The 15,500-nt window shown below is 63.7% G+C and overlaps 1 protein-coding gene across 1 annotated transcript; it reads right to left on the reverse strand.

Moving 5' to 3' along the window:
* Positions 1 to 232: 232 nt before the first annotated feature.
* MYO1G (myosin IG) lies at positions 233 to 14,808 on the reverse strand. The gene is made up of 22 exons (XM_045793566.2): positions 14,331 to 14,808; positions 12,672 to 12,880; positions 12,459 to 12,552; positions 11,609 to 11,774; positions 11,336 to 11,389; positions 10,945 to 11,040; positions 10,660 to 10,779; positions 9,855 to 10,079; positions 9,601 to 9,746; positions 9,099 to 9,213; positions 8,825 to 8,995; positions 8,570 to 8,640; positions 7,552 to 7,626; positions 7,250 to 7,382; positions 6,507 to 6,673; positions 5,999 to 6,206; positions 3,526 to 3,749; positions 2,890 to 3,034; positions 2,180 to 2,284; positions 1,910 to 2,023; positions 1,151 to 1,305; positions 233 to 475 (listed from the first exon to the last, which is right to left on the reverse strand). The coding sequence occupies exons 1-22, from the start codon at positions 14,420 to 14,422 to the stop codon at positions 319 to 321; spliced, it is 3,042 nt and encodes a 1,013-aa protein (XP_045649522.2). The 5' UTR covers positions 14,423 to 14,808; the 3' UTR covers positions 233 to 318.
* Between the last annotated feature and the right edge of the window lie 692 nt (positions 14,809 to 15,500).

A 15,500-nucleotide genomic window follows, 5' to 3' on the forward strand; every position in this document is an offset into this window, starting at 1 on the left:
CAGCACCGCTTCCTCTTGGACCACGGACTCCACCGCCAGCGGGTCCATAGGCGGGGGGGGGGGGGGGGGGGGGGGGAATGCTGTCTTGCTGCCCCACCAGACTGGGCCCCCAGGCCTCCTCTTCCTCCAGTTCGGGTGACCCCAGAGGGGTCAGCGCAGGACGCAGGGGTGACATTTGTCAGGTTGCTGGCTGCTGTGCCGATGTCCACCCACAGACACAAGTCTCGCAGGGTACAGACACAGAACCCTTTATTGCACAGCGCACCGGGGTCTGGCGCGGGGCTGGCATGGAGGGAGGCCCAAGTGCGGCGGGACAGGTCAGCGGCTCGGCCAGAGGAGCGTGAAGGCACCGCGGCTGCAGCGGAAGTCCGGCTCTGGCTGCTCGGGCTTGGGCTCCACGGAGACGAGGCGCCGGGGTCCGCGCTGGCTCAGGGGGATGCAGTCCGAGACGCGCACCTCCAGGGCTCTTCCCTTCCTGAAGCGGAGGCGGGAAGGCGGTCAGGGGGGCGGGGCCGGGCGGCCAGGGAAGGAGGCAGGTCAGGGGGCGGGGCGGGGCGTCAGGGGCGGGACTGTGCGGGAGGGCGGTCGGGAGCGGGGTAGGGAGGGAGGGCGGTAGGGGGCGGGACGAGACGTTGGGGGGCGGCGCGGAAGGGCGGTCAGGAGGCGGGGCGAGGCAGGGGGCGGCCAGGGGGCGGGGCCGGGTGGAGCAGGGATGGAGACCGGCAAGGGGGCGGGGGTGTCAGAGGCGGGGCGGGGCGGAGCTGGGCGGGACAGGAGGGCGGTCAGGGGCGGGGCGGGGTGGAGCTGAACGGGGTGTCAAGGGGCGGTGCGGGGAGGGAGAGCCGTCAGGGTGGCGGGACCGGGACGCGGGAGGGCGGTCAGGGGCGAGGCGGGAGGGCGGTCAGGGCGGGGCGGGGCCAGATGCGGCGGGGCGGAAGGGCGGTCTGGTAGGCAGGGCAGTCAGGGGGTCGAGGCCCGGCGGGTGTTAGGGGCGGGGCGGGGCAGGAGGGCGGTCAGAGGTGGGGTGGGGTGGGAGGGCGGTCAGGGGTGGGGTGGGGCGGGACAGGGTGTCAAGGGCCGGGGCAGGGGGCGGTGAGCGGCGGGGCTGGGCCACAGGACACCTGGTCCCTCTCCGCGCGCCCGGACTCACCCTTGGCAGTACGCGGCAAGCACGCCCACCAGCTCCCCCACGCGGTTGTCTAGCGGCGGCCGGGAGCGGTGCAGACACACCACCAGGTCGTCCTGGCCCCGCGCGTGCAGCACCACCAGCTGGTCCCGCCCGCTGGTCACGCTCAGCCCGGTCACCTGCGCGGCCGCGGCTGGGGTCAGGAGAGCGGCAGGCGCTCCTCTCCGCCCCCAAGAGCTCCGGGACGCCGGCCGCCCCCAACAGCCTCCCGGAGCCCCCAGCCCGCCCCCTCCGGGTCCCCTTTCTCCCTCTCTAGCTCCGCCCACAAAGGGAAGGGTTGGCCGAAACACTGCTCGAGAGAACTTGATCTAGGAAGGGAGGGAATGTTCTCGATCGGCGTCTCTTATCCGGCGCCACCGCTCTCCTGTGGTTCCCTGAGTATGCTGGTGCGGCGGGGGGCTGAGCCTTCTGGTTTCCCTCCATTACGTCTAAGCGGCCACACAGGCGTGGCCGACGACTAGATGGGCCCCCCAGTCGGTTACAGGGACCCCAGGGAGAGAGCGCTGCGCACCGTAACCGGTCCGCCGTCGGGCGGGACACCCCTAGGCCGCCACGGATGTGGGGAAGAGGGTCCCGTGGCTTCCCCAACCCCCTGAGCAGCAGAAAGTCCCCGCCATTCTGAGCTGATTCTGAGTTCTAGAAAGCTCGGACCTTCCCAGGTAGGCGCGAGTGGAGGGGTCCTGCAGAGGCCCCCACCTTACCCCCCCCCCCCCCAGGGCTCACCGCTTCCAGGGGCACGGCCCGCATCACCCGGTACTGCCGGCCGGGGTCCAGTTTGTAGAGGTGCCGGTCAGTGAGAAGGAGTGCCCGGTCCCGGCTCTTGCTGAAGCGGTTCACCTGCGGGACAGCCGCTTTCGGGGTCACCTGGCCGGCCCCCGGGCTTCCTCTCCCTGGACCGCTTTTCTCAGGAACTGAGAACGTTGGATCTGACCACTTCAGAAAACTGCCCTGGGCCTGGACTGGGGCTGCCACCTCCCCGGTCCCACACCTTACCTTCCGGACGTGGCTGGAGAACAGCACCGCCCCAAAGTTATCCTTCTCACGGAGTGCCTTTAGTCGTTCGGCAAACAGGCCAGAGGCTGTGGGGTTGTCCGTGGCCTGAGGACAGATGGGGGCTGCTTGACCACGCTGAATCAACAGCAAATCTGGTGAATGGGCATAGCTGTCCCTTGCCTCGTGACCCAAGTCGAGTCAGGCCTTATGCCAGCCTCCCCTGGGTTGTCTGAGGGCCCCACGCCCAGACCCTTGAAGCCCTAGGTTCTGGTTATGCCTGTACCCTCCACAGCTGCCCAAGCGCCCAGAAGCTGAGAAGGCAGGGTCCCGGGGGGCTAAGGAAAACCTTGAGCCTCTGAGCCTTCGTCCCCTGTAGAATGGGGTCAGGGGCACAGCTCACAGTGCCCATGTGAGGGTCAGGAGGAGCCAGGGCATGGGGTGCAGGTTGGGGGGTGGGGGTGGCTATACTTGAGAGACATGGGGAAGGGGGAGGGGCAGAGCGCAGAAGAGAAGGTACTCAGTAAAGCCCCGGCCAGCTGGTTCTGGGAGGAGACTCTAAGCTTCAGGGGCCAGGGCCAGGGGCAGAGGGGCATGGCCCACAGTTCGGATGGACAGCCAGGCCCATGAGAGGACATCTGGGGTGGACACCGGCAAGCTCTCAGCCCTTGAGCCCCTCCTTGGTGCCCAGCCTTCATGGACCCCACACTCACAGAGGACAGGTAGTCCCTGACCCAGGCCCGCCGGCAGCCCCAGTCCTGCCGTAGCTCCTGCAGGACCCCCATGGCCGCCACTTTGGCCTTGATCTGGGCCATGTCTGAAGGTGGGATGTTCTTCACCAGCTGCCGGGCCCGCCACCTAGAGGGAACCGGCTGGTCAGATGGACCCCATGCAGCCCTCACCTTCCCCACCCCGGTCCCACCCTGCTCACATCCATGATGTCCTCTCCATCCCTTTCCCCCACAGGAGAAGGCCAAGCCTCTCAGCCTGGCACTGGCCATCCTCAATTTCGGCCTCCCTGGTCTCAGCAGGAAGTGGCCCCTCCCGCTCTGAGGAGTGGCCGCTCTGTGCCCCTCCTCCTGGAGAACTCTGCCTTCAGAGCACTGCTAGATGCATCGTTCCCCGCATTCCCTTGTCCCAGCCAGCCACCCTCCCCTGCAGGCCTCCAGCAAGGAGATAGCAGGGCTCTGCCAATGACCGTGGGGTACAGGACCCAGTTACTAGGCACAGCCTCCTGTTTTCCTGCTTAAGAAATGGGACTTCTGGGGTGCAGATGGCTGGGTGCAGGTGTTCAGTGGGTGCTGGCCGAATGGGGAAAAACGAAGGGGCTAGTGGCTGAGGGCTCGCACCTGCAGAACAGCGCTTGGCAGGTGTCCTGGAACGGCTGCAGCACCGCCGGGGGTGGCGGCCAGACGAGGTCTCGGCCGTAGAGGGGGGGCTGCCTCGCAGCCTGGAACCGCCGCTGCAGCTCTGCCAGATGAGCACGCACCTTGTGCCTCCGGAACCAGCGCATGATGGTGTAGACGGCCCGCAGTTGTCGGCAGTGCCGCCTGGCCAGCGTGCCCCGCCAGGCCTGGGGGGGCCAGCCGAGCCTTCCATCAGTCCCAGCCAGGGCCCACCTCCCTGCCTGATTCCTTCCCCTCCCCTGCGGCCAGCCCACCTCCTCCACCCTCAGCCCTGTGCTGGGCCAGGCTGACCTGCCCACAACTCCTGGGGGCCACCTCCACCTGACAGCGGGTTGCTTCCCAGGTGGGCGCAGGGCCCTGCTGGAGCTTCTGCCTGGGAGAGGCAGGGGAGAGCCGCTCTCCCCACTCCTTGTCCTTCCACCTGGCACCTGCAGATGGGGGTGCTTTCCCCTCTGTGAGGGGCAGCTGCCAACTGTCCACCTGGAATCCGAGCTGGCCCAGGTCTGACCTCTAACTGGTAGAGGCCCCAAGATGGAGGGGTACCCCAAAAATGCAACCATTAAAACCCAGACTGGGAACGCTACATGGCAGGCAGCCCAGGGGACCCACAGGTGAAAGCAGACTTAAGGAACCTGACTCAGACTGGGGAGAGGATGGCTGTGTGGACAGTCCTGGAGGGGGCGGGGCCGCAAGGACCCAGTGTGAGCCTCCCAAGTCCCATTTCCGTGACCACGGCATGGTGTCATGTTCCTAAAACCAACCCCTCCATGTTAGGGGAGATAGCAAAGCTCAAAGCTAAATGCAGTGTGTTACCACGGGTAATAGTGGGACACTTGTGGCAATGAGAACACAGCCTGCGTATTATTCAGATATGTAGATTATGTCTTGTTGGTGTTAGGTTTCTCGTCTGCTGACCTCAGTGTGGTCAGAAAACGGAACGTACTTGTCCTTGAGACACATGTGCTGAAATACTGAGGGGCGCTGTTACTTTATATGATTCAGGAAATCATATAAACATATATATATGTGGGTGTGGAGGAATTCCTGTCCTTTGGGAACACTTACTAAAATGGCCCTAAACAAAATGATTTGATGGGGCGCCTGCGTGGCTCACTCGGTTAAGTGTCCGACTTGTGATTTTGGGTCCGGTCATGATCTCAGGGTGGTGAGAGCGAGCCCCGAGTCAGTTCCTAGCAGAGAGTCTGCTTGGTATTCCCTCTCCCTCTCCCTCAGCCCACCCCCAGCTCACATGCTCACAGTCTCTCTCTAAAATGAATAAATAAATCTTTTAAAAAATGATTTGCTTAAAAATATCCGGGATGGGCTGCAGGTGTCTGCACAAAACCACACACTGGTCACGGGGCAGCAAGATGATGGTGTGGAGTAGGAGGGGGAATTTGCACGTTACACGTGCTTTTCTCTAGGTCTGAAATCTTTCAGAGTCAATAGAAGACAAGAGGAGAAAAGAAAAGGAAGGGGGAGCGCCTGGGTGGCTCAGTGGGTTAAGTGTCTGCCTTCGGCTCAGGTCATGATCCCAGGGTCCCGGGATCACCAAGTCAGGCTCCCTGCTCAGTAGGAGAGTCGGCTTGCTCCTCTCCCTCTGCCCCTCCCCCTGCTCATCCACACACACACTCCCTCTCAAAACTAATAAATAAAATCTTAAAAAAAAAAAAAAAAGAAAGAAAGAAAAAAAGAGGGAGCCTGGATGGCTCGGTCCGTTAAGCGTCTGCCTTCGGCTTGGGTCATGATCTTGGGGTCCTGGGATCGAGCCCTGCATCAGGCTCCCTGCTCAGCAGGCAGCTTACTTCTCCCTCTCCCTCTGCCACTCCTGCTCCTTGTGCTCCCTCTCTCTCTCTCTCAACTAAACAAATAAAATCTTAAAAGAAAGAAAGAAAGAAAGAAAAAGAAAGAAAGAAAGAAAAAGAAAGAAAGGAAGGAAGAAAGAAAGAAAGGAAGAAAGAAGTAAAGGAAGAAAGCCAGATTCCTGAAAATCTTATTTGGAGCACCTGGATCCACCTAGGCCTGAAGCTGATGACCACAGGACTGAGGTGAACTAACCACATTCACACCTTTTGTTTAAGTCAGTTTCAGTCCTGATCTGTCTCCAGTTAGAGGGGATTCCTGTAGCGCCTGGAGGGGTGCTTGTGGGCCCCTCGGTACTCACACATCCCCGCACTCCAGGTGTTGCACACCCCTCCCTCCCCTCCCCCTCCAAGTGCACACCCCTCTCTTCCCGCCCACAAGGTGCACAGCCATACCCCCACTCCTCCAGGGGCACACCCATCCCTCCCCTCCCCCCAGGGGCACACCCTTCCCTCCCTTCCCCCCCAGGTGCACACCCCTCGCTCCCTCCCCCCAGGTGCACGCCCATCCCCCCACACCCTCCATGGCAGACAGGCATCCGGCCAGGCTGCACCTTTTGCAGCAGCAGCACGATGATGGGGATAAGGCGTGCGCGGCTCTGCTCCAGGGTGACCAAAGTCTGGGGTGAGCGGATGAAGAGCTTGGTGTGGCCAAAGGCCACGTCTCCTTGGAGCCCATGCTGCTCTAGGAGGGCACTCACGGCTGCCCTGTCGGAGCCCAGCAAGTGATTGGGCCACGTGTACTCACAGGTCATCTTGTACCTGTCACCACAGGACAGGGCAGGGGCACTGAGCTCTGGGGGGGGCATGCCGCCCCCCTCCGAGCAGATCCGATAAGCCCAGCCCATGCCACCCCCCACATGCCACTCAACCCAGCCCCTGCCCACCCCGCCCCCTGTGTCACACAAGGGTCCTCGCTGTCCGTGTCGTGCGTGTCCGCATCTGGGAAGCACTGGCTGGGTTTGGGACCCTCTGCCCACCCGTCCGACTCCTCACAGGATCCCGGCCCACGGGGGACAGACAGGCGGGGAGACGGAGCTCCGGGGGAGCAGGAAGCAGTACCTGAGCAGGAATCTGGGGTAAGGCTGGCGGGAAGCAAAGCCGGCCCTCCGGACCCGCACATTCTCCAGCAGCCCCAGGTACGCGACCTGGTGGCGACAGTGGTCCTCGTCCAGCCTGGCAGCCACCTTGTCCTCATTGGGCTTGATGCAGCGGACATAGAAGGGCTCCTGCCACAACGGAGGACACTCAGAGACACCAACGTCAGCCTCAGTGGCCGCAGGGCCGGTGTGCAGGTGTCCCTCCCTGCCGGTGGCCCAGGGAAGAGGCTCTTGCAGGAGGAAGGAGAGGCCAAGGGGCCAGGTCAGGAGGTGACAGGGCGGCCGGGAGCCCTGCCGGCCTGCAGAGGCCAGACTGAGTCTCCGGATGTTCTGTGGTTAATCGGGCTCTGGTGTCCTCTGGCTGCCCCTCTGCTTTGGGTCCCAAGCTCTGCAAAAAGCTAGTGCTGCCTTCCTGTCCTGTGAGCCCCGCCCACCCCCTTCCCGCCCAAGAGGCAGGGAGGACAGGGGAAGGCTGGCTCAAATCTCCTATTTACTCAAGCTTCAGCCCCGCCCAGGACATCTTAATCTGCACTGTGGTGGGTTCTTCCTGGCTGGGGTGGGGTTGCGGGTGGGGATGCAGCTCACAGCAGACAGGAAATGAACACCACCTTCCCTGTGATGTGCAGAGGTGGTGGGGGCCCAGTTTGCCGGCCAGGCACAGATAGGAGGACCTGGAAAGATCCAGGGCGGGGGCAGGGGCAGTACCTTGCAGGCCAGGTTTTCCACCAGAGCCACCATGGAGTTCTTGAAGAGTGTGCCAGCCGTCAGGGGGCGCTTGGTCACCTCTGTGATGTCCTGCTGCCCATCCGGCCACATAGCCCGCAGGGTGGGATCCGAGCTGCGGACACAGGCCATAGAGCCAGCCGCTCTCTGGAGGGCAGCCCTCGCCCCAGCTCTGCCACTGGTAAGCTCTGCGGCCTCGGTGTGAAACCTCAGGCTGTCAGCCCATCAGGCAGGTGTCAGACCCGAGCATAGGAGGGCCCTTCCAGCCTGTGGCCCCCACACACCTGTTGTACATCAGCCGCTTGAAGTCTTGGAAGAGGTGGTCTCTGTTCTTGTCGATGAAGCCCTCCACTGAGTACCTGTGGGGCCAGGGCTGGTGAGGGGCAAGGGGCCTCTGACAGCCGCCAGGCAGCCCCTCACCCTCCTCCCCTGCCTCTGTTCTCCTAGGTCAGCCTCTCTCCCTCCCCTCCCACACCCGCTTTCTTTCTCAGCACAGAAGACTCCCGCCCTCAGAGGTGTCTCTCTGGGAGGATGAGTCGGTGCTCAGGCCCACAGCACTGGACCCCGGCTCTGGCGCATTTGTGCTGTGTGACCTGGGACCGGGGACCTAACCTGTCTGTGCCCCAGTATACATCATAGGCCCAGATCAGTGCCTACTGAGTTTCCATCAGTATCGGCGATGGTAGTTATAACTAGGAACTCCCGAGGCCGTGGTCTGCTTTGATTCTGCGGCACTGAGAACCTCAGATTCCTTGGCTTGCCCTCTGATGACAAAAGGCTAGAAAGCTCAGTGCCAACATCTTGGAGCACCTGCCAAGCTCCTGTGCAGACTCAGGGCACGGGGTCTGAGCTCTGGCTGCACTGTCCTTTCCCCTCGTCCTTGTGAAGGACACATCAGACACGTGTGTCTCTGTGAGTCACCTCAAGTCCCATTCAGGGCAAGGGGAGCACAGGTAAATTAGTAATAATCTCACGGAGATTTCTGAAGGACTCCTGAGGTTGGTCCTGAGGGTGTGCCCCGAGGATGGTCAGTAAGTGCCTGGGGGCTTGCTGGAAACGTAGACTGTGGCCTGTCTGCCCCCCCCCCCCAGCTAACCTGCACCTCCATAATAGCGTGCTCCTCCCCCAGGCACTGCCCAAAGTGCAGCCTAGATATGGGTATTTTTTTTAAAGCTTCCAGAGGCTTCTATGGTACAGCCAGGGCCAAGAGCTCTGATCTTAAAGGCCCCATTTCACGCTTTTCACTTGTGAATCTGGTGTCAGGAACATCTTCAGCGTGCTAAGAAGGGGAGAGGGCCTTACGTGACGTCCCCTGCATAGTGCTTGATCCGGAAGTCTCGGCCAAACTCCATGGTCTTGTCTGTGGGGCAGAGCTGGGGGGGTGGGGGGGGGCAGAGTCAAGGCACAGGCCGGGGGTTTGTGCAGGGGACAGTGCTGGAGAGGAGGCCCCACCGAGACCTGCAGCACGGTGCCTGGGAGAGGGGTGGGGAGGAGGGTGCAGCCCCGGGACCAGCTGGGGTACAGGGCTGGGGGCGACCGTCGGGGGCAGAGGAGCACCTGGCGGCTGGTGTAGTGGGGGTGGTGGCGGTGGTGCGTGTCCAGGCTCTGCAGGAAGATGCGGTCGGTGATGGTGCCCGCGGCACTGCAGGCCTCGTCCAGCACGGCCAGCACGCCCCGGTGGGGCCGCTCCACCAGCTCCACGATGGTGGCGTTGTTGAAGTAGTCCACCTGGGCAGGGGGGGCAGGGTGGCTCCCAGTCTGCCCTCCAGCCGCCCGCTCAGCGTGCCGCGGCCCTCGCGCCCCCGCCCGTGAGGCCCAGGCCGGCACTCACGCTCTGCCAGGCGATGCCCTCCCGCTCGTACTCCTCCTGCTCCTGCTTGAGGATGAGCTGGATGAAGAGCTGCTGCAGCTTCTCGTTGCAATAGTTGATACAGAACTGCTCGAAGCTGCGGGCGGGCGCAGGGGCAGCGCAGTCACGCCCTCCCGCCCAGCTCCGGGCTCGGGCTCTGTGCCGAGCGCGTGCGCGGCTCAGGCCCCTCCCCGAGAGCCCCACGGTGGGGGTGATTCTCCCGCTCTGGCCCCACCTCTGGCACACATGCTCTGCAGTGGATGTGGGGGTCATGGCCAAGGGACATGAGCCCCCAATTTTGCCTTCGTGGGCACCACTGGATGGGTGGCACAGCGGAGGCAGGCTCGGGGGCCTGAAACTGGGGCCGGGACCAGCCGGGACAGACGCCAGACATCCTGCTCCCCAGCCCAGCGGAGCTCCCCGGGGCCAAGGTGGCCCTAGGGGTAGGGGTCAGAGCTGGGGATGTGGTGGCCCGGCTCCCCACCTGTTGACAGGGAACACCTCGAAGCCATAGATGTCCAGCACACCAATGACCGTGTCCTTGCCGTCTCGCCGGGGGTCCCGGCCCCGGGGTTCCATGACACCGTTGATCCGGTTCACCACCCACTCAAACAGCCGCTGGTACACTGCCTGGGGAGAGGCCAAGAGCCACTACGTCGGGCTGCCTCCATCCTTGCCTCCTCCAGGAAGGCCCCTGGGGGTCCCCACCTGACTCCCCACAGCTTGCCCCCAGAGGACCTTGGCACAGGCGTCCCGGGCATAGCTGGCCTCAGCTGCAGTGTGGCCCTTCTCAATGAGCTCCCTGCCTCCTGACGCCACAGTGCGAGACAGCAGGCAGCGCAGCACCAACTCCCGCGGTGTGGCTGTCAGCTGGGCCACGTGGTCCACCAGCAGCTCCTCAGCCACGGCCACGTGGCCCTGCTCCAGCCCGGCCTCCTCCGTCTCCACAAACTCAATGTTTCCCTGGGGATGGGGAGCCAGGACAGTCAGGCTCCACGTCCCAGCAGAGCTTGCCTGCACACCTCTCCCCAGGGTGAAGGAAGGAAAGGCAGGGCTTCGGGGTGGGAGGGCCTGGCTTCAGCCAGGGACGCAGCCCCAGATGTGGGAACGGCCCCTGGAGCACAGCAGAACTTCCTGCCCAGAACAGCACATCCATGGTCCCTCGGCCACCGCCTGCAGCTGCGATGCACCCCCCTGCACCTCAGGCCGCCTCACCGGGAATGGAGGCTCAGATGGGCTGAGGAACCGTCCAGAGCTGGCCAGACCTCACATGACAGAAGCAGGACACATCTGCACAACGTCAGCGTTACTGAGCCCGCACTTCCTTGCCTGCTAAGTGCAGGCTCACCTGCTAGACGGAGCTGTTGCAGGCCTGACCCGCCCGCCTGGGCACACAGAGCCCCCAGCTCCAGGCCCGGCCTCCGGGAGCCTGTAGCCACGCGCTCAGCCTCATGGAGGGCAGGATGGGCCAGCTATGTGTCTGGGCCGTCCGAGGTCAGTCTCCTCCAGGGGTGGTAACCCCGCAGCCCCCGGCCAGGCTCACCAGGTGCAGTATGGCCGCCAGGATCCGGTGCACGGAGCCCACCTCCTCAGCACTGAAGCCGATCACCCGCATGGCTTCCATCACTGCCAGGTAGTGGCTCTTCTCGTCACTCTCCAAGGCCTGCAGGATGAGGGGCTCAGCACCCCAGGGCCACGCGGAGCCCCTGAGTCCTCCCAGGGAGTGCCTGTCACGTGGGGGGGGGGCCAGCAGGCCTGCTGAGGGGCTCAACCCCCCCCCGCCCCGCCCCCCCCACAGGTGCTCCCGAGGAGCCCTGCCCCCACTCACACTGAGCCCTGCGCCCTGCCGGGTGAAGTTGTACACGGCGGGGTTCCTCTGCAGGTGCAGCTTCTGCAGCTCTGCGTCCTCACAGCCCCGCAGCACCTGGGGGCCCGCACACCCCTCGCTCAGGCCCTCAGAACTGCAAAGACCCCGCCCAAACATGCCAGAGGACCGACACCGGGGAGCTCAGGGCTGGTGTGGCCGCCGCCCCAGTCCAAGAAGACCCCACCTCACCCAGTGTAGACACCACACTCTTGGTGCCCCAGGAGATTCCCCTCCAGTGAGGGCAGGGGAATGGTGGTGTCACGGGCTGGGAGGGGCAGGGAGAGAAAAGGGACTGAGGATGGGGCGATCGGAAGGGCTTCCTGGGCGCCCCCACACGCCTGCTTGGGCTCACCTGGTAGAAGGCGTGGAAGTTCCGTTCCCCCACGTGCTGCTTGAGGACTCGAGACTGTGGAGGGAGGGGCAGCTGGGCCCTTGCCTGGGTCGCGGCCCCACCCAGGGGACCCCCCCCCAGAGCCCCTAGGGCGGTGCAGGCAGAGGGAGTCAGGCAGGCCTGGCACAGAGGAGCCCCGCCTACAAGCCTGGGACCACAGAGAAAGTGTGTCCCGCCCCCGGGGCCCAGCTTCTGGGAGGGTCAACACGCGAGGCCTGTGGCCGCAGGGCCCACCTTCTCCAGCAGGTAGCTGTGGATGTGCCCCCCAACGGGGTCTCCTTTAAAGTCGAAGTTGATGTCCATGTACTTGCCGAAGCGGCTGGAGTTGTGGTTGCGGTTGGTGCGTGCGTTCCCGAAGGCCTCCAGCACGCACGTGGACTTGAGCAGCACGTCCTTGACCCTGTGCGGGGCAGAGGGGCCTGGCTGTAGGGCACAGACCTTGTCCGGGGACTGTTCCTGCCCAGCCTCCCTGCCCAAGGCCTCCTGTTGCACAGGCTGGGGACCGGCTGGGCAGGCCACCTGCCCGGTGCCATGCTGGGTGTGGCGAGAAGGGCAGCCCCACACCTGGCATGCTGCCGCCTGCAGGGAGGAGCTGGAGCTGCACTCTGCCCTCCACCTCCGGTGGCAGGGTGGGCCAGCCGCAGGAGCCCCCCACCCCCGGAACTCCCCTCGCCCCTCCCGACAGGAAGAGCCAGGGCGCTCACACAGGAAGCTGCTCCCACGAGGCCCCGCTGGTAATAGCCGGTGAGCCGCTGGTGAGGAGATGGACAGGCGGGGCCCAATCCGGGGCCAGGCCCTTCCTGACCATCTGGCCAGCTTCTCCCTTCCGTGGGGTCTCCTGTGAGGGGCCCAGCGCCCGTCTGTCGGCCCTGTGCACCTTGCCTCTTCCCTGTTCCTAGTGGCGGGGTCCCCCCGCGGCACTGGGCCCTACCTCTGCTGGGCGGACAGGTTCTGGATGGGTCACCTGGAGCCCTCCCTGCAGACAAGCGCTCTGAACTTGGCCTGAGCCACGCTGACTTTCATATCCTTCCCCGCCAGGCCTGAGGCCCCGGGCCGCCCCTGCACCAGCCCTGCCTGCTCTCACCTGTCCACCTCGGCCCTCTGGCTGGGGTTGGTGACGGCGGCGATGTACTGCATGATGTGCTTGCTGGCTTCCGTCTTCCCTGCCCCACTCTCCCCTGCCAGACAGATGGGTGCTCAGACGGAAAGCGTAGCCATTCCTCTTGACCGGCCCCCTGAGCCGCCCCTGCCATGGGGTCCGGGGAGGCTGCCCAGGCCCTGGCCACAGGGCCAGTACCTGAGATGACAATGCAGGTGTCCCTGGAGCGGCGCTTCATCGCCCTGTAAGCGGCATTGGCCACAGCATAGAGGTGTGGTGGTCGCTCATAGAGCTCGCGGCCCTGGTACTTGGCGATGGCCTCAGGCCCGTACAGGGGCAGCTCCTGGTAGGGGTTCACGGAGACCAGCACCTCGCCGATGTAGGTGTAGATGAGGCCCTTCTCGAACCTGGCACAGGCGGGGCCAGGCCTCAGCGCTCAGGGCTGTGGGGACGCACACCCAGGTGCTGGGGCCTTGGGCCCATGTGGGGAGTCTTGGGGACACTGGCCCGCCCCAGGGCTGAGAGTGGGAAGGGTGCGGGTTGACCTGACACTTCCCGGTGCCACCTTGCTGGAATCCCACCCCACCGCAGGGTAGTGCTGGGGACCACACTGTTTGGGGGGGAGGTTCCTGATGGCCCAGGAATCTCCATCACCCATTTTCTGAAGGGATAAGTGGAGCCAAGGGGTGGAGGTGGAGAGAAGAAAGGGGCTGGAGGCCGAGGGAGGGCCCTCTGGCTGTTTCCTGCCTTGAGGCCTGGGTGGGGACACAGAGGCAGCCGGGGACCCCGCCCAGCCCCACCCACATGGCTGGGACTAGGAAGGGCGCAGGGAAGGGGCCTGGGGATGCCCCGGTGGTCCCCCCCTGCACATCCTCCTACTTCTCAACCCTTCTTTTCGGGAACTTTGGCTCCTGGACCTGTATCTGTCCCTCTCTTGACCTTTCTGCCCTGGAAGTTACGCTGGCCAGCCAGCTCAGCTCCCGCTTCGTCTGGGACCCGCCCTTCTCTGGTGGCTTGTGGTCCCTCCCCCGTCAGGGGTTCCTCTTCCTCCGCCTCTGCCTCAGACGAGGGAGTTCCCCTGGCTCAGCTCCCTCCACACCCTCTCTCATCTGCCCCGGGCCTGCCCCCCAGCGAGCTGTGTGGCCGGGGCTCAGTGCTCCATTGTTAAAACAGACACGGTAATGCTTGTCTCACAAGCTGGTGTAGAACGACGTGAAATTATGCTTAGCTCTGTGCCCATTCAGAATAGCCCATTTCCTGTTCTCTGACTTCAACAGTGTGTGCTCAGGGGGCCCCATCCTCTAAACCCTGCACAGCAGCCGCCTGTGCTCCCACTGGCTGTCCGGGATGAAGCCATCTGGCTGTCCAGCTCCTGGTGGCCACCCCATCTCACCATCCCCTGGCTCCTCCAGGGCAGTCACACCCCGTGTCACTTGTACTAGCCACACCCTGCGACACCCTTCAAACCTCCCTGAGTGTCATCTCAGCCTGTCCCCCTGCACCCCGGGACAGCACCTGCCCGCTTCCCTTAGAGCCCCCAGGGCCAGCATGACCCCCAGCAGCAGATGGACAGTGTACCCATTCAAGGGCCCAGCACCTGCCTGTCCCTACCTGGCAGGAGGAGCAGAAGGCACCTGGGCCATGCGGGAGGCAGGGGTCTGGGAAGCCCTGTCTGGCACTGGCTGGCCGCCCTGGCCTTGGGAGGACAGTCCTTCCTGCCCCTCCAGGACCCCCTGCCGTCTCCCGCACAGTGGTCCAGGTGGGTGTGTGTGCAAGCCCACCTCCGGCTCCCACCCTGGGCTGATGGAGACCAGTGAGCCTGGGGGCCCAGGAGAGGAGCCGGAGCCCTGCGTCTACCTGAGTTTGAGGTTCTCCATGAAGTCCTCCATGGTCACTTGGTCCAAAAGCACAAAGTCGGGTTTGCCGCACTCCAGGCCTTCCTCGTCCATCCTGCCAGCGGGAGGCACCCAGGCCAGGTTGCTCTGGCCTTCCTGTGCAGAAGGGCGGAGGGGAGGGTGCTCCGAGCAGGCTCAGCCCTTCTGGCCGCCTCCCCAGCCCTGTGGTAAAGTAGGAAGTGGGTTCTGGCCCCAGGGAGGGGCTGCCCTCCCCACTTGCTGCTCCCTCCCGAGGGGCTCTGACCCTGGCTTCCTGGTTTCCGCACCCAGAAGGCAGGCACGCCTGACAGTCGAGGTGCTGGGTGCTCTGGAGCCTTCCTGCTAGCCCCCTCAGTAAGCTCCGAGCCTCTGTGGTCTCTGCGCCCACACCCCACCCCAAGCAGGGACGTCACCTGTGTGGCTTGACGCGATCACGCCTACCAGCCCTCTATCTGTTAACAGCCAGACCTCAACACTCGGTGCATCCTCAGCTAGGTACTTCGTATCTTGATAAAATTGGGAAATGCTGGTGCCCAGGCCTTTGGGGCGGGGCCTAGGGTAACATTCTTCAAAGTGTGTAAGACCACACCAGGATGTGAATGACAAAATTGGCTTCATGTTACGCTGAACTACAGGGCTGGCAGTCTGGTTCCTCAGACTGAGATTCGGAGTCGGGCTGCAGGCCCAGGCCTCTGGATGTTACCCAGATGGCTGTCCCTGGGGTCCCACCACCTGTCCCACCTGGTTCCCCACAGCACTTTTAGAAGCCGCAGACTGGCCAGCTCAGATTTGTCTCCAGACAGCCTCCTTGACCCCATGGCACCCTCCAGGCGGGCGGTTTTCTCCCCACCCCGCCCTGGGGAGGCCAGAGGATTTGCCAAAAGTGAGTCATCCACACGCTGCTTTGGGGATTCTGTACTCAAAAGGCTAGTGTAATAATCGCCTTTCAATGAGCTCAGTCCTGAAACTCTGAAAAAACTGACACTCGAGTTAAGGGGTTTTTTTGCCCTTCAAATTCATTAAGATGAATACACACCCAGTAAGATTGGGACATGCTTATGAAAAGCCTGATAAATGTGGGCCGTGCCCTTAGGCACCATCCTGAGGGGCTGTTGGCCTGCCCGTTCCCCTGGGCAGGATTCATTCATTCTCC

The sequence above is a fragment of the Ursus americanus genome, chromosome 3 (genome assembly GCF_024610735.1).
Source record: "Ursus americanus isolate L20-20 chromosome 3, mUrsAme1.1.p, whole genome shotgun sequence".
NCBI lineage: Eukaryota > Metazoa > Chordata > Mammalia > Carnivora > Ursidae > Ursus > Ursus americanus.